This window comes from Dermacentor albipictus, chromosome 2 (assembly GCF_038994185.2).
Source record: "Dermacentor albipictus isolate Rhodes 1998 colony chromosome 2, USDA_Dalb.pri_finalv2, whole genome shotgun sequence".
Taxonomy (NCBI): domain Eukaryota; kingdom Metazoa; phylum Arthropoda; class Arachnida; order Ixodida; family Ixodidae; genus Dermacentor; species Dermacentor albipictus.
In genome coordinates this window covers 190,718,196-190,743,042 of record NC_091822.1, presented here as the reverse complement: position 1 = coordinate 190,743,042, position 24,847 = coordinate 190,718,196, and the positions used below count along the sequence as shown (strand labels likewise).

Below are 24,847 nucleotides of genomic sequence, written 5' to 3'. Positions count from 1 at the left end.
TTGACATCCGGTGTCAAGCATGCCGCCTCTCACTGTCGCCTTCGCGGTACGAAAATGACCATGAAAGTCGCCCTAAATGTTTGGTGGTAAAAGTGACTTTTTAAACAGCGATGCCTGCATGGCTTCTTGTAATCTAAAACAGATCGAATATTTTAAGAGCTTTCCATTCCGCTTGAATTAGGCCTCAATATAAAACCAATCCAAGCTTCAACTAATTGTGATGGGAGAATATAGGATGACTTCGACGGCCGGTATTAAATTAACACGCGCGAGACAAACTATTTTTACCCGAACCACAGAGTTGAGTTTGAGACTCAGTAAGGTCACTAACTTCTCAGGTTCGGTAGAGAGGTCGTCGGCACTACACATCACAGCGTTGGAAGGCAACAAGAGCGCTGCTGCAGTTTCTGAAGCCATTATGATCGAGTGACCATGTGCGAAACGGAGCTGAAATTCCCATTACGTCGGCGAGTCAGTGCACATCCACTGTCGCAGTTCTCTCCTCCACTGAATGTCTTCCTCCCCTTTGCATTTACCCCGGTGCAGTGTATCCAAGCGAACTTAGTCTTGGTTAACCTCCATGGTTTTCATTTATGCTTTTCTTCCTCTCATCCTATCGGTAGAACATGCCGCCCCAATTTTTTCCGTTCACAGAAAGTAAGAAATTGTGAAGGAAATATCTAATCGTCAGCTTACGTTTGAGTTCGTGATTACATTTTCATGTTTTGTATTGGTACTCGAAAGGTTAGGTGATCTGACTTTTTCTTCAAGGAGTCTGAAATTAATGTGAAAGGTAAGCATTCATTTGCCCACACTAACCCTCATGCCCCTATCTTCATACCCACCCGCTCCCTTTTCTTGGCACCACTGTGTCAAGCTGAGGGAAAATTGCGGCAGGCGTCGTTCTTGGTTGCTTGTTGTACTGCTGTACTCGTATAACAATATTATTCAGCTCTTTTTTTCTTAATGCGCGTGTTAACACACGATCGCAAATTAGGCCGAGGGGTAGACACACAGGTTGACGCACATTAAGCCAACCAAGGAGACCTTGGTCGTTCGTTTTCTTTTTTTTTTTCGTCTTCTAACCGCAGGGCAGCTCATATATAACGGGTTGGCCCTTGCACGTGTACCTCCATCTGAAATACCCCTCTGTGTGCTGGTGATCCGCTATCTTCCTTACGGAGAACTGAAACTGAAACTTTATTTTTCAAGACCATCAGAAAATATATGTTCAAAGAATATTAGGACCGATAGCCTAAAATGGCTAGTGGCCGGTCCAGTGCAATATACAATAAATATGCACAGGTCAGCTAGCGGATAAAAAGCGTGCAAAAATACTAAGATATATATATATATATATATATATATATATATATATATTATGGGGGCTATGGTGCTTAACTTCGGGGGGGGGGGGAGGGCCTCCCCGAGCCTTCCCTTGGGAACGTGCCGGATATATATATATATATATATATATATATATATATATATATATATATATATATATATATATATATATATATATATATATATATATATATATATATATATATATATATATATATATATATATATATATAAACGAGAAGAAAGGGGGTAACCGCGGGTCCCGATTTTATTAGTAATATCATAAGAAGCCAACAAACATTGACACCAAGGACAACATAGGGGAAATTACTTAGGGGAAACATAGGGGAAACACAAGTAATTTCCCCTATGTTGTCCTTGGTGTCAATGTTTGTTGGCTTTTTATGATATATATATATATATATATATATATATATATATATATATATAGATTAATTAATTAAACGCATTAAAACTTAAAGTCAACCCCAAATCCCAATAACACAAAGTCCAATCACATCGGCGCACTAAAATAAACACGAAGTCCGGTCACATAACTACACTAAAATGACGGCATGTAAGAAAGCACAGATTAGATTCACACGGAGGTACATGAATCCAGACATTCAAGTGGACAAAGTAGGGTGAGTGAGTGAGCGAGTGAGTGAAAGAACTTTATTTGGTGCACAATAGACGCGAGTAAACTCAACGTCACCTGGCTAGGCCCACTCGGGGAACATCAGGTGAAACCTGACGGCCCTCTCGCGAGCTAAAAAAAAAATATCCCACAGACTTAGCTTATCACAGACAAACACTCTACTCAAACTTTTCCAGAATATTGCTCGCTGCTAGAAATCTTTGGAGGGCCAGTAACGCTCGTCTTTGCAATGGATATGTTGGCCAAGGACCTAAGATCTTCCTGAGGCTGAAGGGCCTGTGGTATAATGCCACTGAATCACGTGGTGAACGTTGTCTGTGTGTGTTGTGTCGCGGGCATTCTAACATGAGATGCTGTAAATCCTCACCCACTTACTTTACTATAGTGCTCCAGTACACAAGCACTTGTGCGTTAGGGTAAAGTGAAATGACAGAACGCTTCTTTGACGGGAGAAGAACGGAAACAGCTCCTTGCGCGCACTCGTCGTTTTTTGCACGACATTATTAATTGAAACGTTTGAAAAAGTGCCCGCTTAACATGGATCAAAAGTGCGTTGGATCTGCCGTAATTTTTGTTAGCTGATGACATCCCGGGAAATGTGACTATTTGTGAGCCGGCAGTTTAAGCAACGATAGTAACGTGTACAACGGGAGTAGCAAGTCTAATAAAAGGAAATAAGGCAGCGAAGAGCTGTCAAATAGGGAGGGAAACGCGCGAGAAATGTGGTCGGTGGGAGTACTAACGCTCACGCGCATATAGGCTCAAGTCACGCCCTTACGCTACGGTCGTCCTGCAAAAGGAAACGGCTGAAATCACGACCCTCTCGATGCCGTATTGTTTGCTAACGGACGCATAATTTCTTGTTGTGGCCGTTTCCCCTCCGCCCATGGCTGCTGCCTTGCTTGCAGCAGTTATGGCGGGAGGGGGAGCGGCCACATTTGAGCTTGCAAACACGCTCTTAAATATGGCCATGGAGAAACCTTTGGTGTTCGTTCAAGCTTATAATATTAGTACTGTTATGCGCACAGCTGCTTTTCCGAGTACTAACCCTCTCCGACCACATGACTTTTTCTATATTGAGACCTTAGGGAGACTTGTTCATTTTTCTCGTTGGCGCAGTTGCAGGTGGAAGAACGCTTCAAATTTGCTTCTTTATGTGTGTTCACGGGCGAATCCCTTAATTTTAGCGCTCTTTCAAGTTAGATTATAATTTTATAGCCAAATTTATTATACAACTTTTCGATACCTTAGGGAGGGCCTGAGATAAGCAGCATGAAAGTGAGAATTCTTGTTCTCTTTTTCATCACGAACGCTGCCGCCGGTAAGTGTTGGCAAACCGCTTCGTTGAGGCACTATGCCTACCTTGCGGCTGTACAACTCTACATATCTGTGAATGTATTATTTAAGCGAGAAATTACTGTTATTTTGCATTCCCTTGCAGCAATTACTTTCCATGGTAAGACTGCTAAAAACCGTTAGGGCTCGAGCAGGTTGCCAGAGTATCTTTAGAAGTGAACAACAACCCAGTGTGTAGATGCACACAGCGCAGCGTTGTGTCTCATTTTTGTTTTTCATCCAAGCTGCTCACTTACAAACAAGACTCACCCTATCCACCTCCACTATTTGTGACTGCGACATGCCTATTTATGACTTGACAGAAATGCCTAAGAGGTGTTTTGCGGTGTAGTCTGTAGTGCTCGCTTTGCGAAATGTAGCTTTTGCTTATACTGCTAGATTGATAGCATGGATTACGAACATCCAAAATCGGAGAGCCATTTACCTAAAAAAGGTGGACCGTGGCTAAACTAAATCTTTATTACATTAGGAAAACAAAGTCTGGGTAACAATGGCATTAAAAAGGCATTCGGATAGCATTGGGCTCGAAGGTGAGGTCAGTTCGCATTTATGAGTATCTGCGCGCCCGAAAACGAGTACAGAATTAGGGAACACAGTACAAGCGCTCTCTTAACAGCTTGTGTTTCCTTACTTTGTATTACTTTTTGTGCGCGTTGATCATCACGAACACATTACAAGAGGACCAATTCGCAATTCTTGGACAACATATCACTTCACAGGCGGGGACCAATTTAGATTAACGGCAGGCCCCTAATTACTGCTTTCTTTCCCAGGAATGTCAGCTCCAACTGTTTGCAGGACACCTGCCTGCGCAAGGAAAGGTAGGAACAATTTTCATGTACGCTTTATTATGCTCAGAACCGCTTATTAAGGCCACTAGTTGAGATGGTAATGGCCATTGTGAATGTTTTTGTTGATTATGTGAGTGAAGGCGCACAGGGGGGGGGGGGGGGGGTCAGTTCAAACAAGCGTTATAAAAATGAGCAGGCCACGTGCCCATTTTTAGAGAGAGAGAGAGAGAGAGAGAGAAAGAGAGCACGAGAGAGAGACAAAAAATTCCAATTCCGTTATTTCCAAACACTACGCACGTGACCTTCCCTTATCCGGTTTTAGTGTACCAGAATTACTAAAGAAATAACACGCGTACAAAAAGGCGCCTTTACTAACGTTTCTGCTGTGGCATGGCCTTCGTCGAGTGACTAGCGATATTTGCAGCTGACCAAATGTCTATGCATGCTAGTGACTTTACGTGTCGTATGGACATGGGCGTACACTTAGGAGAGCTTCAACAAATTGTGTCAATGTCTTTTATTCTTTTGATGTTGCACCCTAGTCATATAGGTTCCTTGTGACGATTCTTTATTCCTTGAACATCTTGAAGGTGCGGCTCAAGATGACGAAGACAGAAGGCAGGAACAGCGCTGTCCTGTGTATTCCTGCCTTCTGTCTTCGCCGTCTTTCGTCGCCCCTTCAACATGTTTAACCATCACCAGCTTGCCCAAATGTCGATCATTCTACTGTATTCCTTCGCTGCTACTGTTCTTGAAAAACATAGTAAAATAAAATGAAGACACGCACCAGCGCATTTGTTGCTCAGACGTGCACTCCTTTTCCTCATTATTTTTGATGTCCTATTGTATTATGCGAGCAAGTTTATCGTGATCATTAATGCAACAGTGAATGTTTTTTCTTTTGCGTTGAGTCTCTGGTAATCAGACAGCACCCCTATGCTGTTCATAACAACCAGCCCAATGCTGAACGCTTGTATAGGAGCTGACATCAAAGGAAACATGGACACCAGCGCCGACCCGTGCGACAACTTCTTCCAATTCGCCTGCGGCGGGTGGACGTCGAGGCAGGAAGTGCCCGAGTACAGCGCAGTGTACGGCCAGTTTCAAGCGCTGGACCGAGCGGTGAAGTACAACATGACAAGTAAGACAGGGACAAGGGTCCGCATTCACCCTGGTTTCGGCGCGCAAACGCGGCTCTCGATTGGCTGGTGCAGTAGCCGTTGTCTGGTTGACAATCGTGCTTGGTGCTCCTGACAGAGGGCCGCTGAGATCGACAGCCACTGTGGCAGCAGCCGAAACGCCGGAAGCAAGCCCTCCAAGTGTCGTGCCTGAATACAATCGTCCGGTTGCCGATGCACACGCCTGGCCGTCCCCCGCGTTTCTCGAACCATGCTGAAATTCAAGAACACCTTATGAAATATGATTCAGCGGACTTCGATGTTGATCATGAGGTGTCATTCAAAGGACAATGACGACATAGGCCGTGTCGCCTGATGAACGCTAATTACCTTAATTAAGTTATTATTAGCGCAATTACTAATTTATTTTAATTTTCAGATTCCAAAATTTGTAAAATGTTCAGCAACATATCGTTAGTAAATATCATTTTCATTTAAAGACTGCTGAAGTGTCACTTAGACAAAAATTTTATTTGATGCGCTTCGGAAAGACACACGGCACACAAAGGGACAGGTATTTCTGAGGAGCTTTGTACACAAGCCTTCGGATAGCCCAGAAGCACTCGCACGTTGTCGCATCCAGTCGCGCTGAGTTATTTGCAACTCAACGTGTACTGCTTTTTTAAGCCTGACGAAGGTCGCTCAGGCGCTTGCCTTCATGGACTCTTGCGAAGAGCAGCCATCCGTACGCACTCCAATTGATACTTACCCCCCAACAGCGCAAGCTATAGTTGTGCGAATTCTGAGGAAAAGAAGTAGCGAAATTTCGCAGTGGCCCACAGAACCGCCACGAATTGAAAAAAGGTGGATTGGGCACTTCGCTGTAAGACCACCACATGATTATCTAGATTTATTTGCTGATTGACAAAGAGTCGAGGAAAACAACGTGTTCCCTGTATACCGCGCTCCTGAAACCTTTGCAATTGGCTTTACGGCAGGCTTACTAATTGAGTTTCGCGACGTTCAATGTGTTCCGCGCAATCGCAAGTTATAGTTCCCTTTCAAGGGCTCAAGGAATTTTCCGCGGTCTGCTAGTCCTTAAAACGATGCCGACGTGCGGCATACATGGAGGTACTCGAATTGACTGGTTGATTGATCTATTGATAATGCAGATGAAAAAAAAAATGGAGATACATAAGATGCATTGAAAGAGGAAGAAAAGAAAGACGTATCTATGGCAACCGAAACTTCCTCACTATCTATACGGCGGCCAAAGAATGAAAGAGAGAGTATGCTGTGAATAAGGTGTGATCGAGAGCGAATGGGACTGGGTGTGAAATAAATAAATAAATAAATAAATAAATAAATAAATAAATAAATAAATAAATAAATAAATAAACAAACTTGAAAAATATTCAAGGAAATGGAGACAAACTGTGACGGGCATTCTCATGCACAGAGCAGGAGGGTTTCACAGCGAGCCGCTATTTTTCTATCAGCTTATCCGAAATAATCCCGGGATATGGCGAAAGAATGCCGAGGCGCTAGAACAATAACCGTTTATTTCACAAAGAAGAAGCAGGAGAGCTGGTGCACAAATCAGTGTGGAGTTAAAAGCAGTGAAAAGATATTAGTACAAAGAGTGTGCGACACTAACGCTAGAGCTAAAGACATATTTCCTGACGGGCAAAGTATCGCAGGGAAAGGGAAGCGTACAAAAGAAAGAAAGAAGCGCAGACAGAAAGGAAAGAAAGACAAGGTACAATAGGTCATGTACTTACATGTGCTTTTAATGGTCGCCCACTACCACTCATGCAGCATCCGAAATTTTGGTTATTGCCGTTATACGTTGCTGCTAGCAATTGTCTCAGTGTTTCCTTAACTCATCACATGAGCGCCGACGAAAGATGTAGACCAAAGAGGCGAAATTAATTAAAGCTGCTCTTGACTGTTAATTGTAATGCCGCTTCAACTGATACAGATGAACCATTGCTAACTCAAGTATACCCACTTCTGCAGGTGCTCTGTCAATACCCCACGAGAATGCCAGCGAAATCGAAAATCTCTTATACAAAGCTCACTCCTCCTGCATGCTAGGTGGTGAGTAACATACCTCCTTCGCTCTCTACGAAACTCCTACAACATTATTTGATAAAATACTGCTCATTACAGCACTGTATGGCATATCGACCGCACGAGAAGGCTTTATTGCAGCCCTTAGCCGGTGGTTTCTTGGAGCACATGCTGCACACAAATTGCGGAACCAACTCCCTTATGCGAAGGAACTAAACAAGAAGCCTGAAATCCGTTCTCACTTCTTAGTGTTAGGCTTATCACCATAAAGAACAGCGCATCACAAAGCGATGAAGGCCCTTCAGCGCTTTTTTGAAGACGCTAGTGTATATATATATATATATATATATATATATATATATATATATATATATATATATATATATATATATATATATATATATATATATATATATATATATATATATATATATATATATATATATATATATATATATATATATATATGCGACAAGCACGGTCCACAACACCGTGGGTACATCTTGAGGGTCTCGGTTCAATTACTAAATGACCGAATGAATTTAATTAATTAATTAATTGCCTGTTTTCGATTCGTCGGTGAGTTTAACGAATCATGCATGTTATCTGTACTAGGGTGACCTCTTCACTCCTTTGTCACATCTAGGTGACGAGGCTGACAGGGACGACGAGGAGGCTTGGAACGAGATCATGCACAACATCGGCGTCGAAGATTGGCCCGACGGTGCGGGAGACGTAATCATCCCGCTGTGGAGTCAGCTCCTCGGCGACCTGATGGTCACCTTCAACCACAAGCCCATTCTATACGTCGACGTGAGCCGGAACCACGACACGAACAAGAACATAATACACGTGAGCAATGCAGTTTACCTAACCTACTTCGGATGCAGCCTAAGGCTCTTGTTCATCTCGTTATGCATTGTTCATAATAGCACGCACAACATCGCACTGGGTCTTGAAGGGGACATCCACGGAACTGTGACACGAAGCTACAAAGGAAATTAAATGCGGGTTTCTCAGAAAGATTCATCGCAGCCTGAAGGAAAAATTCATCCTGGTTTGGGGATCGAACCGGCGACCAACGCCTTTCCGCGGTGATCGATTTACTATCTCAGCTAACCACGAGGCCAGCATATCGCCAAAGTGACGCCGAATTGATCGACAACGGGAAGGTCGTTGACAGTGAATATTACAATTCACTTCTGGGGAAGCCCGCAAGTTGGCCGAATGCGCATGAAAGGAATAAGTGGCTCTTTCTTCGGATCTCCGCTTCCCTTTTATTTGGCGAATAAAAACATGATTTTCAATCGTCTGTATTTAAGAATTAAACGCACCAAAGCTTTTTCTTCATCGTTAGGCTGCTCTTCTAGGTGTAAAATATCTCAACGCGCCAAGATCGGAGACTCGCCACGGTCGTTCAGAGGCTGTTGCGTTCTGCTTCTCAGCATGAGGACGTCGATTCGATTCACCATCGCACACTAGTCGCTGCTGGTGTTCGGTGTAGCCCCTGGCATGTTTTGTCAGCTTCACCACAGGCTCACCGTCTACGTTGACGTGAAGCGGAACTACGACACAAGCAAAGGCATCATACGCGTAAGCAGATGCAGTTTACTTAACCTACATTGGTCACTTGGAGGCGGAGTGCAGTAAACAGAAGTGTACCGGGAGATCGGTGCACGTTAAATAACACTGTGGAGGTCAAGATCAGTCCCTCCACTGCACGACGTCACTCTAAACAGCTGCGCTGCCCATGGGACTTTGGTGCTGGATTCACACGACGGGAGGAATTGTTGAATCAGTCCGCAACCGACCCTGTTGTGTGGTTCAGCTGTACCACAAATCGCGTCGACTCCTCTGCGGCTTCTTTGTGTATGCGGTGTGACTCGGTGGCGTTCAGCTGTGTCATGCTCGAGCGCGGAATGAGACAGCCCGTCCTTTGTGTAAGCTCAACTTAAACTCAATCAATCAAAGGACGATGATTGATGATGATATGTGCGTCGCTTTTCTTTTTGCAGCTGACCGCTTTCGCCGATTTGTCGCTGTTAAGTTATGGCTCTGTGGAGGATACTCTGTCGTGACATGATGCCGTAACATGACGACGAGATGGGCCCATCATTATTAGATGTTATGCGCTACGTCTCGAACGCGGTAGCACAATGTTGGACCGACGCGAGCGCCACCTAATGTTCTGTAATGCACGATGGCGGATGTATGCATAAGCGCCGAAAGGGATTTCGATTCGACGACCGCGGATCGTGAGCGCTCCTGTATAGTTTTTTACTGCAATCTTGTTTTGCTTGCTGTGCACCAGTTAGTCAAATAAAAATATTCTTCATTCATTCTGTCTCGTAATTCTTCAGCCTCTTCGATGTCACCACACCGTGATAACGTAGAGCCTTGCGGATCTCAGAGAAAGATTGCGCACCGTTAACGGAATCTGGTGAGCTAAATGGTTCATTTCACGGCAAACGCGCCAGCCGATAACTCGACACTCTCCGATGTTGTTGTTGTTGTTGTTGTTGTTGTTATTATTATTATTATTATTATTATTATTATTATTATTATTATTATTATTATTATTATTATTATCATTATTATTATTATTATTATTATTATTATTATTATTATTATTATTATTATTATTATTATTATTATTATTATTATTATTATTATTATTATTATTATTATTATTATTATTATTATTATTATTATTATTATTATTATTATGCGTGGTCTGCGCTCACTAGGTTCTGTTTGCCACTCCTCACACGACTGAAAATCTCCCACTCTTTTCCTAACGCTGTGTCAGGCAATATGTCTTCCCCAACTCGAATACGCATCGGTGGTGTGTAATGGAACTTCCAGATCCCATAGTTATAGGCTAGAAAGGAGTTCAGAATAAGTTCGTATCAGTTGACCGCCATCGTTGTTGCGCTGCCATTGGTCAATCTTGTAGCGCTTGCACTTTACCCTCACTAGCGTCGCTTACCTGTCGGCGTATTCGCGCAAACCTTCGGTGTTTGTATAAGTTACTTCACAGAGACCTGAACTGCGCTGAGCTACCTAATTATGTCGTGCTTCGGAGTGCGCAGAAAGTCACAAGGGAATACCGACCATTCTTCATTCGTGCTTATCACAGCAAAAAATTTGCTGTGCACAGAATTCAATATCTGTAGAATATCTATTTCGCTGATGTTGATATTTTTCATCCCTCGCTTTCGTCGTTCTATTCAGAGCTTCGTATAGTCGTGTGCTAGTGTTTCTCGGTATACGTAGGTGCTCTCTTTCGCCGTGTGATTTAGTACATTTTCAGCTTGCCTGGTGATATATGTCTAATGTTTCAGCACTTTTGTTTTTCTCTCCCCATTTAATGCTCTTGGTGCATTGCATTTACACGTATTTTACATGAATCGTTTCCCCTTTCTTCATTCCCTTTTCCTTACACTTGTACCTTTATGTTTAGTTTTTTATTATTCCTTGTGCTTGCTCACTAGTCTTCTGTTCCTTTTCGGTTTACCTTATCTTTATCAATGTGCAAGAGCTTGTTTTAGCAACTTTCCGTGTCCTTTGGTGTATGCCACTATTATGCCCAAATGGCTTTTTTGTTCATGTATTTTTTTTTGCCTTCGTATTCTTTTTTTTTAATAGCTGTATACATTACATTTTCGCTGGATTACTTCTGCACCACTATTAAAACCTCATGTTCTTTTTTTTTTCTGGGCACATAATCTAAAGGATGGATTGATTAATTTATTTTTTATTGAAACTCATCCACTGTTCATGTTCTTTCTCCGTCTTCCTGATGCGAATTCGTCATGAATTTTGTGATTGCAAGCTGTTCCATTTCGTAATTGTCCTGTGTTTGTATATTTTTTTTTTACCGTGCGCTAGCACTCAGACCGTAGGGTTGTTCCTGGACATGCTAAATAAACATGATTGGTTGATTGCTCGATTATCGGAATTTTTCATTCCTTCTATATGCAGATGACATCAAGATTTTTAACGAAATTTATACTGTTGATGCCTGTCGCATCCTGCAGTCTGACTTGTTTTCTTTTTTCTAAATTGTGCAAAGATGATAACCTCATCTTGAATGCTGGTAAGACCAAAGTCATGACTTTCACACGCAAAACAGCAAGCATTTCTTTTTCCTTTTCTGTAGATTCTGTACCATTGTGTGAGGTCTGTGAGGTCAATGATCACTGTGTACTCTTGATAAAACCTTACGCTTTTCAGGTCAAGACGTATTTTTGGGCTAGTTGGTACATGCCCGTAGTAAAGCAGCGCCAGAGAGCGCAAGGTACCAGACGAAGAAGAACGACACGTATAGACAGGGCGCCCTGTGTACCTGTCGTTCTTTTTCGTCTGGTGCCTTGTGTTCTCTGGCGCCGTTTTACTAAGGACGCTTTTCAGGGCACACTAAACGCGTTGCAGTGCGCTCCCTTGGCCTCGTTTGCAGAGCATCGACGTAACTCAATTCTGCCACACCGTTCCAGAAGTTGTAAACTACAATATTTGTTCCTCCACTCGAATACACGTCGATCGCCTGAAATGACATTTCTAGATGCAACAGTGACATTACAGATCGGGTCCAGAAAACGTTTCTAAGCACATATCATCACCACTTTGCTGAGACGGACAATAGACCTTGTTCTAGCACTGCTGGATTATTGTCAGTGCCCTTACTTAGCTGCCGACGTAATCCCGCTGACCATCTGTTCCTTTGTTAAACTCCTTCACATGTCCTCACCTGTCCCGAACACATCAGTTTATCACGTTTCTTATTCAGCGCACGATCATGAGAGAACACAGACCTTTCCCTGTTCCTGCCTGTCATCACCAACACTCAACCGTCCACAGAATACAGAGTTCTTATAACGCTTATTTTTAAAATCATGATATTTTTCATAGCTCGCTGTCATTGTTTTTTTTCAAGACTGCGTTGTTGTGTCATAGTCTCACAAATTGTTCAAGTGCCCTTATCTTCTTTTTTTCTTTTTCTTCTGTATTCACCTTGTGTCTTGCTGTATGTACATGCTTCTTTTCAAGGTTGTTCTTTTTATTCGTTGTGTTTCTTTTACTTATATTCCCTTGCAGTGTCTTTTTCTTTTTTTTTACTGCATGCGTGCGCCAGCACTCAGACCTCACAGTTGTTCCTGGACATGGTAAATAAATAAATAAATAAATAAATAAATAAATAAATTAATGATTGATTGATTGATTGATTGATTGATTGATTGATTGATTGATTGATTGATGTTATTATAATAAAGAGAACTCGCAGCCTTCGTCACTGCACTCTACTGCAACAAGACGTTTTCAAGAAGGCAAAGAAAGCGTCACTTTAAGGTAGTACTATGCTCTCGGTCAAATTGGTCAGCAACCCGCGATTGTTAATTTAGTGTCCTTTAGCAGTCTGTATATAAGTATAATGCAGTAGGAGTGCTTCCGGTCTTTAAAGTAATAATAAAAAATAAGACACGTAAATTGTACGATCTTCACGATGAGTGAAATCTGTGTAAATGCGCCCGAAGGGCCCCCGTCAATAAAGAAGAGGTGTATGCTGCGGGTCTTTATTGTCGGTACGCCCCGGGCGGAAAATAAAAAGAGAGAGAATTTAAGAGAAATTTCACAAAAAGTACAGGTGTGTATCAATAGTGCTTTCGACGTCATTGTACTCTTTGGTATCAATAAAAATTAGTTGTTGAAACAAATTGTTACTCGAACGACACCTCGTGAATGTGATATTCCTCACCTGGAATGCGCGAGCGCAACATGCATCTCAACGCTTTGTTGTCAAATTTTCCTCGCAGGTGCGGCCAGGCTCGCTGCCTGTGAAACGAGAATACCTGCACACGACTCACTACAAGGAATACATACACGAGGTCATAAAACGGATCAACACGACCTCCTTAAACGCCGCGAAGCTTGTTTCCACTGTTGACCAGATGGTGAACTTTGAGATGACGTTGGCTGAGGTGAGCGACATTCCGCTGTGCGTGGTTTCTCCTCTGCAGGTGGCCCACCCTACGCCGCTTCTGTCATCCCTTTCGTGTAAATTTAGTAGTATAGAAACTGTATACGTGCGATTACTGATACTACCTTCATTAAATAGCGGGCAGTGCATGTGAGATAAGACGGAAAGGCAGCAGACGACGCAGCCTGTCTCGTCTGCTCTCATTTGTTACGGCGGTAGCAGTACTAGCGACAATGGGATTGTTTCGCTTTCATCCCTTATTGTTCACGTTTGTCATGCACGAGCTAGCAGTGCGCCACATTTTGGCTTTGTTAACATGGAAGTGCTGGAAAGTGAACGACTACTCACGAAGCACTAACCAGGCTTCCAAGTTTGCAAGCAAAGATCCCGCCGTGGTGGTGTAGTTAGCGGCTGTGGCGTTGCGTTTGCTATAACTGAAGGCGCGAGATAAATCCCGGCCGCGGCGGCCGCATTTCTGTCGGGGGCGAAATGCAAGAACGCCTGTGTGCATTGGGTATATATAGAAATACACCCGGTGATCAAAATTAACCCGGAGTCCCCACTACGGTGTGCCTCATAATCATATCGTTATTTTGACACGTAATACACCAGTATATAAATTTTGCATGCGAACAAGAGGCTTGGTCTGAAGCTAATGATGATGGACGCTTGACAATACAACTCGTGAGTAGTGTCGTTGCCTTCATTTATACTGATATGCTTTTATTTCATGTGCGCTCCTTCATTCTTTGATTGATGCGTATATTGCCTAGAGTTTTGTCTAATGTCGCGGAATTTAATGCGCACCTTTTCCCTTTGTCGCGCGTAGATATTTTCCAAAAAGAGCAACGAATCTGATTCAAGAATTACCAGCGTTGGTGAGCTCGAGGGTGACCCCGATTTGGTGAGGAAGCCTTTCTTTCTCTTAATGTTCGAAGCAACGAAAACACAAATATGTAATGAGACTGGAAAATAAACCCGAACGGTTATTTCTGACATAAAGAGCTTTACGGGCAAGTTTTGTTGTTATCTGTGACTTCCAGAGCTCTTCCAAGAGAAAGTATACAGTGAAGTTGTGCTTGGCAAGTGGGACATTATTGAAGTATGAAGTTTGGCGAGTGGTGAAATGTGCTAGCGGCACATTGATCTATATATTAACAAGTTGCACGACAACACTGGGCGAAAAGTGAGCTTTTCTTGAGAAGCCCACACCATGTAAAATTTTTACGCATAGTAAATTTCTGGTTGCTGCATACATACGTAGCATAACTGCAAGTATTTCATGATTTTGATGTCGAACATTGCGAACAAAACTGTCTCTGCGGTGCTGCTTTAATTGTATCAGTTGAGGGAGAAAAATGTAGTGGCCTCTAGGGTGCTGCGTATATCGCTGAAATATATTCGCGAAATCCTTCTTGAACCACGAGGGCTCGAGACGCGCCGCAGTCTAGGAGTGGCCTCCAAATATTAAGCGTGTCCATTCAAAGAGAACGCGATGCCGTTACATGGTGCATTTTCTCAGTGCTGTAAGTGGCATTTATTGCCTCTGGAATCCAGATAAGAGAAAGTTTCTCAGGAAAATGGAGGTTTGAAGTTATTAACAGCGGTAGAACAAAGAATGCAGTTGAGAAGCCAACGTTTCGACAAGGGGAGCAGCACCCAGGCGGGCACAAGTGCCTTTGTTGGAACGTTCGGTCCACGACATTTCTTACTGCTGTTAAAAGTGTTTGGTGCTCCGAAGTTACAAAAGACGATTATAGGGGCGCGAAGGTGCAATCCTTCCTTCTTTTTAGTAAATATGCGCACAGCACCGGCCAAGGTGAAATGCATTCAGCTAAAAGCCTTGTTCACAATGACAACCAAAAGGCTAAGTACACTAATTTATGTACGTGTTATCACGTGCTCTTTTCTTTCATTGGCGACAACCGGTAGGAGTCACCACTGACTCAGTAGACGCAACATGACGTCTAATGACCTCGCAGAGCATGTTGGGTCTACTAGGCACGTGATCAACTGGGATGACGCCTGCGTCATCGCCAGTGAGCGAAAACAGATCCTAGGTTCGCACTCACAATCGTTGATTATTCAGGCCACTCTGTCGTACTTCGAAACGTTTCATTCAGTACCTTTTACCTTAGTCGGAGCTGCGTGCAGTATTCACTACGATCTTCCCCCATCAGACAGGTTTTCGCCAGACACTCGTCTTTATGCTTCCGTCTTTTCTTTTATAGAGACGATCTATGGTTAACGTCTACCATATATTGAATCACACATTCACCGCGGCCAAAGTTGCCGTGGGCCACAACGATTCGGTGTTGTTGTCCGAACCAGGCAAGGTACGACTACTTCTCAAGGCCTTCGGAGAATGGGAAAAGTAAGCCAATGCCTGCTGCTACCTTAATTTTTTTTTTCAATTTCACAGTTTTTTTCCCTAGTCAAATCAAGAACAGGTCGTAAGCGAAGAAAAAAAATGTAGCCTGACCGAGGTTCGAACACTTTTGTGGTGCCGTTCAACCAGCATTGAGACATAGAAAAAATGATCTCGGTAATAAATATGGTAAAGTTCGTGAGTTTTCTGTACTGCTTAGCATCTTTTCACCTAATTTCCTTCGGGATGTAGTGGATGTAGAGGTGGAGTCCGACAATAAAAAAAATTTACTGCTTAACTCAGAATTTAATTAACGACAGTAGACTGACCTTTTCTTTTAAATGTCACAAATTTAATACACGTCAATATAGCGGCTACCAAATCAGATCATTTCTGTTCTTGAAGCGCATTCCAAAAAAGGACTACATGTTGAAATATAGCCGTGGATGGTACACTTAAAGAATACACTCTAAAAGAAAGGTCGTTGCAGTTACTATTTAGTTGTCGCAGGATTCACTACCTTGGTATAACTGCTACTGGTAATTGATGGTAAAATTAGCAACGTTACTGACGTAGCCGCGGCTTCTGATGGGTCTCAGCTACCAAACTCCAAACGGATGTAATGCTAAGGCACGTATCGCACCTATAACGCATATATTGGAGCCGCTCTGATATATCCTAGGGCAGGTCTGGTATAAACATCATAATATGCTTAAAACTTTGTGTCCGGTGATGCTGGGGCTCATTAATAGGAGTGACTATTTTATTTAATCAGTAATGTTGCTAGCTCTATCATTAATTACCAACTGCAGTTCTATCGAGGTAGTGGATGCTGTGACAACTAGGAAGCAACTACAACGACCCTTTCTTAAAGCGTGTACTGCGCAAAACATAGTTGATATCGTTACGTGGCTTCCAGTTCCTAGTCACAATTACTAGCAAATCGGTCACGATCGAACGCTTCCTGCACGGTTTCCGCTTCACGGCAGGAGGACTAACATAAAACTCACGCCGTTGCTCTAGTCACGTCTCGTGACATTTCACATTCTATAATATTTCTTCGCTCCCTGAGCGCTTTCGGTGCAGTAAAAAAACTGCAAAAGTTACCGGATGGTGCATTGTTAAAAAAAAATACAAAACGAAATAAATAAACAAACAGCATAGCTCTACGTCGTTAAGGGCGCTTACTAACATATTTTCGAAGCTTTACAAGCTCTATCATACGTGTCTTGCAAGTATTAAAGTGTTTAGGAACGCTTAACAGATAAGCTGATTTAACTACTTACGCTCTAACTGCCGAACCTGGCATCACGTTATCGTGACGTCATGAGAGAGAAGAAAATTTGCTGACGTTGTGTAGCAATGATGTTTCTACGAGAAAAGTGAAGAAGAGTGCTGCGTGCGATTCTTCCGGCTGCGCCCGTGTTGGGCAGGTGCAGTCATTGGCAGAATGGAGTACGCCACAGTGGGTACTTACGTTATGACGCATGCAATTCTAGAGGGTACCGACACTGACCCCCGTATTCTAGAACGTTCCGCCATGCCGCACTATACCTCGACTCAGGAACGTTGATAGCAGTGCCGTGCCTCGACATAATGGTCACTGCTCTGCAGAGGCACTCCGCAGCCATTACTCAGAAGCGTAACTCGTAATGGAATGCCAAGCTATTTACCCAGCGAGATCCGTAGGGAACATTCACCTTGCACAAGCGCTGGGATGCAAAGAGGATGGTCAGTAGCCGATATAAGTAAAAGACGTTGCATTGGTAGAAAAAAATATACAGGAAACAGATCGATTGAACAGGAGTTGGTACACATAGATAATTGTTCGGTATCGAAGCAGAGGTTTTAAGGAGGGAATAAACGATGAAGAGATAGGCAATATGCTAGACTAAAACTGATTTACATAATATCGGTTTAGTTCAAGCAAGCTAGTTGACTATTTACCTCCGCACCGTTTCAATGGAAATGTAAGTAAACATCGTCGTCGTCGTCGTCGTCGTCATAATAATAATAATAATAATAATAATAATAATAATAATAATAATAATAATAATAATAATAATAATAATAATAATAATAATAATAATAATAATAATCAAGGCGAGTAGGAAGAATTTTGAGTCGAGGATTCTTGGTAGATTCGGGGGTTAGACTCGTTCGCACAAGCAAATGTTTAAGGCATCTTGACTTTTTCCAGCACAATTCTTTATGGTTCTTGGGGCTTGGATAGTTATTGAAAGCAAAAAGAAAAGAAAAATAAAAGAAGTCGAAATTGCCATGGTGGTGCTCCTGTATCACAGAAAAAAATGTTTCACCCTTAAAAGCACTGGGTTGTCCGATGGCTAAAGCCCTCGCATTTATGGGTGAGTTAAAATCATTAATGGAGACAAATAAACCAGTCTAGTTTAGGGACTTTTTGTTGCAAGTGAACATGATGATAGTTGCGACATACGACACGAAAAATAAATGAAATAAATTTTAACAGTCATGACTGTCAAACTCTCGTGTCAGATGTTCTAGTGAGCACCAGGTGGTCAGAACACAGCTTTGAACTACGGTTTTCCCATGGCGCGTGTAGTTCACCTCGCTGTTGTGCACAATAGCTTTACCTTTTTACCAGCCTTATGGGCAAGCCATGGGACAAACTAGTATCCCTTAGGGTGCGAACATTTTTACTACCTATAAATGGTAAGGAACGCGAAGACAGCTGCTCATTGTTGAGATTCGACTATGTTCAGTTTGCATTTCACCGTGTGAATTCTACCTCAGGCACATCGTCTCTAATGTCCTCGTCTGGCACGCATTGCAAACGGTGGGAGTCGAAGTGATACCCAGCGTCCGCGAGCTGAACACCGCCTTCAAGAGCAAAGTTCGCAACGTGACGCAGACCAGCCTGCCGCAGACCCTGCAGTGCAACGCCGCCCTGGCCAAAGTGGCACCGGCGGCGTACAGCCACTTCTACGTCAACAAGTTCTTCGACAAGAGGAGCGTGCCCATCGTAAGAGGCTTTTATGCGAAGCATACTAGCCGCACAACCACGCTCTTCCTTGCTGCGCCTCGCGCGGCCGCGTAGCCACCATATGACGTCATAACAGCTGCAAAAGCGGAGGCTCAACTCGTGCGCTCGCTTGCGGCCGCGTAGCTACATAGCCGGGTCTCAGCTCGTGCGCTCGCCTGCATGAGTTGTTTCTTCGTCTAGCCGAACCAAATATAGCCAAGCAACAGCAGTTCATCAGGCTAAACAGTGGTTCAACAACTAAAATAAAGGCTAGTATGCTTCGGATCCTGGGCTTAACCTTAGCTAAGCCACAGCCATTTTTTCATTGCAATAGCAATTATATGGGCACGAAAGGCGAAATCTTGCAGTCGTCGGGGGGGGCGGAGCGGGGGGGAGTCACTGTGAGAATCTGCATAAAGTCGAAGTACGATAAGATACAATCGCGCGTACGCGCCGTATGTTGTGGTTGCGAGGGTGATCCGAGAAGTATGGTGGCTTGATGCTTGCCCAATGTTAGAAGTTACGTGATAAAGTGCATGCTAAATGGAGTGGAGGTGGGGCGGAGGGGCAGGTGGAGCTGCGGCTAGCGTGGCCGTGGCTGCGCTTGGCTGTCCGCGCGGCTGAGCGCGTACGCCGCCCGCGCCTCATGATGGAGGTAATCTCCGGTGGACGCTGAGATCGTTCGAGCCAAGATGGCCGGCGGCTGCATGCGCGATGCATTTTTGCGTGCCTAGTGCTTGAGGTCGCGTAAACTCAAGTTTCGGAGTTGCGTTGAAGCGAGAGGCAGCAGAAGCGTTCGCTCGCCTCTGCTTGCGCTCTTCATCACGCAAGCGTTGTGACAGCGAGTATATCGCGGTCATCGAGTGAGATCTGTTCATGTTGGCTTGTGCGTGCGCGATACCATGCTTCTTAATTTTATTCGTCAGGAAATGTGTGCTGCAATTTATACAGCCAATAAATCTACGATCCCTTTTTTGTGTAGTTGTCTAATATTTTGCTATCACTATCAATGTTTCGCTTTTCGGGAGAAACTGCGACTATTTTTGTATCTGCATGACTTGTCAGAGGTGCGTTTCTTCTTTAACAATACTTCTCAAATTATGAGAAAGGCATCACTATTTAGTAGTTAGCTGTCCTGTAGCCACTTTGCCACTTGCGTCTTGTACATATATAGTCCTTCTTGCTGCATGCTGTTTGCAAACATCCCTTTGGCAGGACGCGCTGTCTTTCTTATTTTTGTACTTCAATTGGCACACCAGTGTCCGAAAATGTATCTCAGACTGGCACTGCTACATGGTGAAGCAGCGCTGGTCAGGAGGCTCTATAACAGCTTGAATGTTTTAAACGCCAAAGCCACCCGCCGTGGTGGCTTAGTGGCTTTGGCGTTGCGTTGCTAATCTCGAGAGAGAAAGTGAAAAAAAACTTTGTTTTCATGTTGGGTGGTCTTGTGGAAAGGCCAGTCCAGAGCCTCGCTTGCGGCATTCTTCAGTGCAACACTGATAAACGTCGCAAGGTACCGTTGGTCGTCGGCGCTGGCTGCTTCTGTCAGCCACGTACCGGCATGAGGTTCAAGGGAAAGATTTGTAGGGGCAGGCAGGGGAGGTGGGGTGGTCCACAGGACCAGATGATATGAGATATTTTCGGGCGTTCGCCACAGTATCGGCAGGGTGGGGGATCTTCAGGTAAGAGGCCGCGCAGGAGGTGCATTCGCGCTGGCGTGGGGAGTGTTTCAGTCTGGGCTTGACGAATAATTACACCCTATTCACGGGTGAGCACTCTGCTGAGCTTCAGGAACTTGCGCCTTGCCTCTTGTTAAGGCCGCAGAAGCAGGGGAGCCCATTTTTTCGTCTGGGCTGGTCGCGGAATGTAGGGAGCCTGGTTCAAAATCTCGCAGGCGAGCTGTTAAGCTCTTTCATTTCCTGGCAGCCTGTCATGACCAGGTATCCAGATGATTTCTAAAGGATCTCGAAGGTGCTCTTGAATAACCGTCGAAGTGTGGGCCTGGAAATCGTTGTGCAATAATTTCCTCCAAGCCGCCATGGAGTCGGTAAATGATTCTTCGGTAGGCTGAGTTACTAGGGGGCATGTGTTTGATCGCGCTTGCGGTGGCTGTCAGCTCCGCTAAGGTCGGATCTGTCTCTGGGAGTACCTCTCTGTATGTACAGTTTGGATGTTTTTATTCACCACTGCTATAGCGGAGCCCCATGCACCAACGCTAGAATCAGCGTAGAAGTATATGCCGTCAGGGTGTCTTGCAGTGTACCTCTTGAAGTAGGCAACTTGCTTGCATCGCCTCTCCTTGCCTCGTTCTGGATTCATGTGGCGGGGCAGTGGAGCTATGGTTACGAGTTCGCGTTGTTTCGGGAGTGGTGGGCGAGTGCCCACAAGAGGCACAGCTTTTGGATGATGACCGATGCTATATATGGAGGATGTGCATGCCTGGACACGTGCGCTGCAAACGCAGTTCTTGGCGATGGCGATGAATACTGACTAGTTCCGCCACCGTGTTATGGCAACCGATGTCAAAGAGGAGCTTAGTGCTGGCACTAAACGGAATGCTGATGGGCAGCTCTGTCGCCTTCCAGATGAGCGCATCAATGCTATTGATATCGTGCTGACGGAGATTGGTATAGGGTAGGTTGTAGCAGAGGCGCGACATAATTAGTGCTTTGTGTAGTTGAAGCATACCAGCCTTCTTCACTCCATTGGTTAGGTTAGGGACTCCAGCATCAAGTGCAACACCTGTTCTCCTTGCCTGAGCAGGCGCTGCACCGTCGCAGCGGGACCTCCATCTTTCTGGATATGGACACCGAGTATCTTAATACATTTTGGTTGGAAAATCGGCATGATTTTCTTTACAATTTGTATGGTGGGCGGTCGCCATCTTTTGTGATGGACCAGTAGCAACTCAGATTTTTCCGACGCACATATAAGGTCAATAGTTTGAGCAGCCTCATGCACCCTGCTCATAGCCTGTTGGATAGTTTCTTGGATGTGTCCTGGCGAACCCGTGTTGATCCAGATGGTGATCTCATCTGCGTAGATCGCATATTTGATTTACCGTGCATTGGGTGCACGTTAAAGAATTCCAGGTGGTCAAAATTAATCCGGAGTCGCCCACTACGGTCTACCTCAGAATCATATCGTGGTTTTGGCATGTAAAACCGCAGAAGTTAATATATTAATTTCACATTTGTTTTGCGTAAATGCGGTGTTTTTAATTGGGCGAAAGACAGCCTTCATACCATATCTATCTTTTGTTATCGCGCATGAGCGATGTCAGCTTTTAAACGCTTGGCTGCGCCAACTTTCTTAATAGTTGTGTGCAAATGATGCACTCGCCAGACCTGTGCATTACTTGCTGCTATTAATCAATTCAATTGACGATATCACCGGAAAACTTTCGTATTTTGTAACCGAAAGAGAGTGGCACACAGGGTCAACCGAAATCAGTTGTAGGCGCAGTACTCAACAAGAATGGCGAATAATAAACGCTGTTTTACCGTAAACGGAGACTCGTTAAGTGCTATAGCCTACAAGTTTAAGAACTCATTCAGGTATCGAGCCTTAAGAACGCTTCTTATTATGAATGAACAATATGCACACACGCATGTGTACAATATATAGTGGCTATGGAAATTGAAAGATGTTACTGAGTTACGTCTTTATCGTAGTAGGCATATTCTTTAATTGAGCTGCCGTGGGTTTGTCCTGACTTTATTTTCAGTAACTGAGCATGTGTTGGTGGGCTAGTTGGTTAGGCATGATTACAAAAGGCATGATTACACTTCGCCTACGTGCTGTCTCGTGTTTCCCTTCTTCGTGTGTTGTTTTATTCGGCGCCGTTTTTGTAATTTATTTTCAGGTAAAGGAAATGGTAAAGTTTCAGCAGAGCATATTTCGCAAAGAACTACAAAGCAGCGACTGGATGGACGAAAAAACGAAAGCGGCAGCTTTGTCGAAAGTAAGTCAAAGGTACTCGTTGAACTACCATTCGGATAACTTTCTCCTGTGCTGCCTGCGCGCGGGTTTGGTAATCGCGCTTAATTGAAAATTTGTATGAGAACGACACAAGAACAGATCTAAGGCACACGAAGCGCCTTTTACGACGCCTTTAAACGTTAAATATTAAGCGGCTGGCACTTCTCAGAAGTCTACTTGAAAAATTGGTCAAAATGGCGCCTTACGGACGTCATAATGAGCAGCAGCGTGCTCCCTCTCTCGTTTGTGGAAAGGGGTGGTGCGAAGCTATAGGTTTGTAGTGATATGTACGAAGTGAAAGACGTGGCAGCGTAGGGAGAAGATACAGGTAAGAAGAAAGGTACAGTGCATAGTAGTTTGGAGAGGAGTGAAAATACAGTATGGTGTTCGAGATTTTTTACTGCAAACCATCTCAGAGGCCATAAAATATGCCACTGGCATTCACGCGATCCGTTCTTCTACGGTTAGCGCTACAATTAAACCGGCTCATCCAGTTTCGATGCTTTAGCCAGTCAAACCTAACTCTTTGAGAGTCGTCAATGCGGTAATGAAGGTTTGAATACAATACGAGGTATGTTTGTCCATGGCATTATAGTCGCGGTGAGGATATCTACCATGCAAGTTATATAGTTGGTTCGTGAGAATAGACGTATATGAATAGCAACACAAACAAAATACAAACTGGAGTTTGTTTTTCAATTATTTTTTTTACCCGTTGAGAACATTTGTAAGCTTTACGTATATGACACTGAATAAACAAATAAGTTTTTGGAAACCCGCGAAGTGGAGTTTTCGTAAAAGAGGAAAAATGATCATGCAAACAATGTGAACGCACAATGATGACATGGTTTCATGATATAGCAAGCCCCCGCTTTTAATAAAAGTCCGGTTTATGGTAAGCGGCGAACGTAATATACCGCTCTATAGCGTGACTTGTAATCTTATTTAGTGCTCCGGAGCAGCGAAATATGCTTAATGCGATCATACTATGTACTCAAAGTCTTACTGTGTATCACAAATACTGATGAGCTATCATTCGAACCTATGAGTGAGTGCTTTCTCCGAGCTACTTTAGATTTTTGCCACGCGCAGTAAGTGCAAAGCTGAAGAGTAAATTTACTCTTCAGCTGGAAGTCTTACGGTGGCGTAAAATCTATGAGGCAGTGCATATGCCCAGGAACGTCTTTTAAGGGTGCACATATTTATTTCTCCCGAACGAAACCTCAGAGGAAAACGAAAAAAGGAAAGCCCCGTGGAACTTATCTTATTTATTTGATGTTTTTATTTGATCTACATACACTGACACCCAATATAGGGCTATATCAGGAGTGAGAACAGTATACATTACTATAAATTACACATAAAAAACACACAAACACCAATATATGAACGAGCAAAAAGAAGCGCTTTACATTCTAGCGAAGTGCTTACCAGTGGCAGCCATGAAATCTTTTACTGATTGTGAACGAACGTTACCGGGTAGAGAATTCCAAAGCTCTATTGCACGTGGGAAAAAACTGTACTTGAATGTGTTAGTTCGGGCATAAATAGGTGTTATGGTCGAGGCGCGGTGAGCTACGGGTAGAACTTGCGTTAGTAAGTGTGACATAGTTACAGTCAGAAACACCAGAGATGGAGTTATTAATTGCATATGAAAGTTTTAAGGCTTTAATGCGATAACATGAAAGTAATGGCTCAATGTTCAAAGATTGTTGAGCCTGTGTTGATGAGAAACTGCGGCTGTAATTTTGGCAAATGAAATGGATAGATTTTCGTTGAACTTTATTGAGCGAGCTTATTTCGCATTGTTTGTAGGGGAACCAAATGACAGATGCGTATTCTAGAACAGGGCGAATTAACATTTTACGTAATGACAGCTTAGTATCGCGGGGGTCTTAGCTAAAGTGCGGCGCAAATACCCTAATCTTTTTAGGGCTTTCCCATTTACATATTCAATATGTTTAGACTATGAAAGATGTTCGGTTAGAATGACACCAAAGTATTTATATTGAGACACTCTTTTAAGTTGGATGCCATCCGGAGAATAATAGAGCGAGAGGGGGCTCTGTCTATTGGAAAATGACATCACGACTGTTTTACTACAGTCGGCGTTCATTTGCCACGTCTGGACCAAACGCAAAAAGACATAAGGGATTGGGGAAGGCAGTCGTGGTCAT

The 24,847-nt window shown here is 43.6% G+C and overlaps 1 protein-coding gene across 1 annotated transcript in view; it reads left to right on the top strand.

Moving 5' to 3' along the window:
* The first annotated feature begins 3,062 nt into the window (after window positions 1-3,062).
* The window catches only part of LOC139056384 (neprilysin-1-like), a 37,209-nt gene continuing 15,424 nt past the window's right edge, over window positions 3,063-24,847 (top strand). Inside the window, exons 1-10 of the mRNA XM_070534584.1 lie at window positions 3,063-3,326; window positions 4,135-4,182; window positions 5,132-5,293; window positions 7,290-7,370; window positions 7,990-8,195; window positions 13,157-13,321; window positions 14,150-14,224; window positions 15,552-15,694; window positions 18,461-18,689; window positions 22,555-22,653. Of these exons, the coding sequence (XP_070390685.1) occupies window positions 3,278-3,326; window positions 4,135-4,182; window positions 5,132-5,293; window positions 7,290-7,370; window positions 7,990-8,195; window positions 13,157-13,321; window positions 14,150-14,224; window positions 15,552-15,694; window positions 18,461-18,689; window positions 22,555-22,653 (1,257 nt within the window). The 5' untranslated portion in view covers window positions 3,063-3,277. The remainder of the gene's footprint in view (window positions 3,327-4,134; window positions 4,183-5,131; window positions 5,294-7,289; window positions 7,371-7,989; window positions 8,196-13,156; window positions 13,322-14,149; window positions 14,225-15,551; window positions 15,695-18,460; window positions 18,690-22,554; window positions 22,654-24,847) is intronic.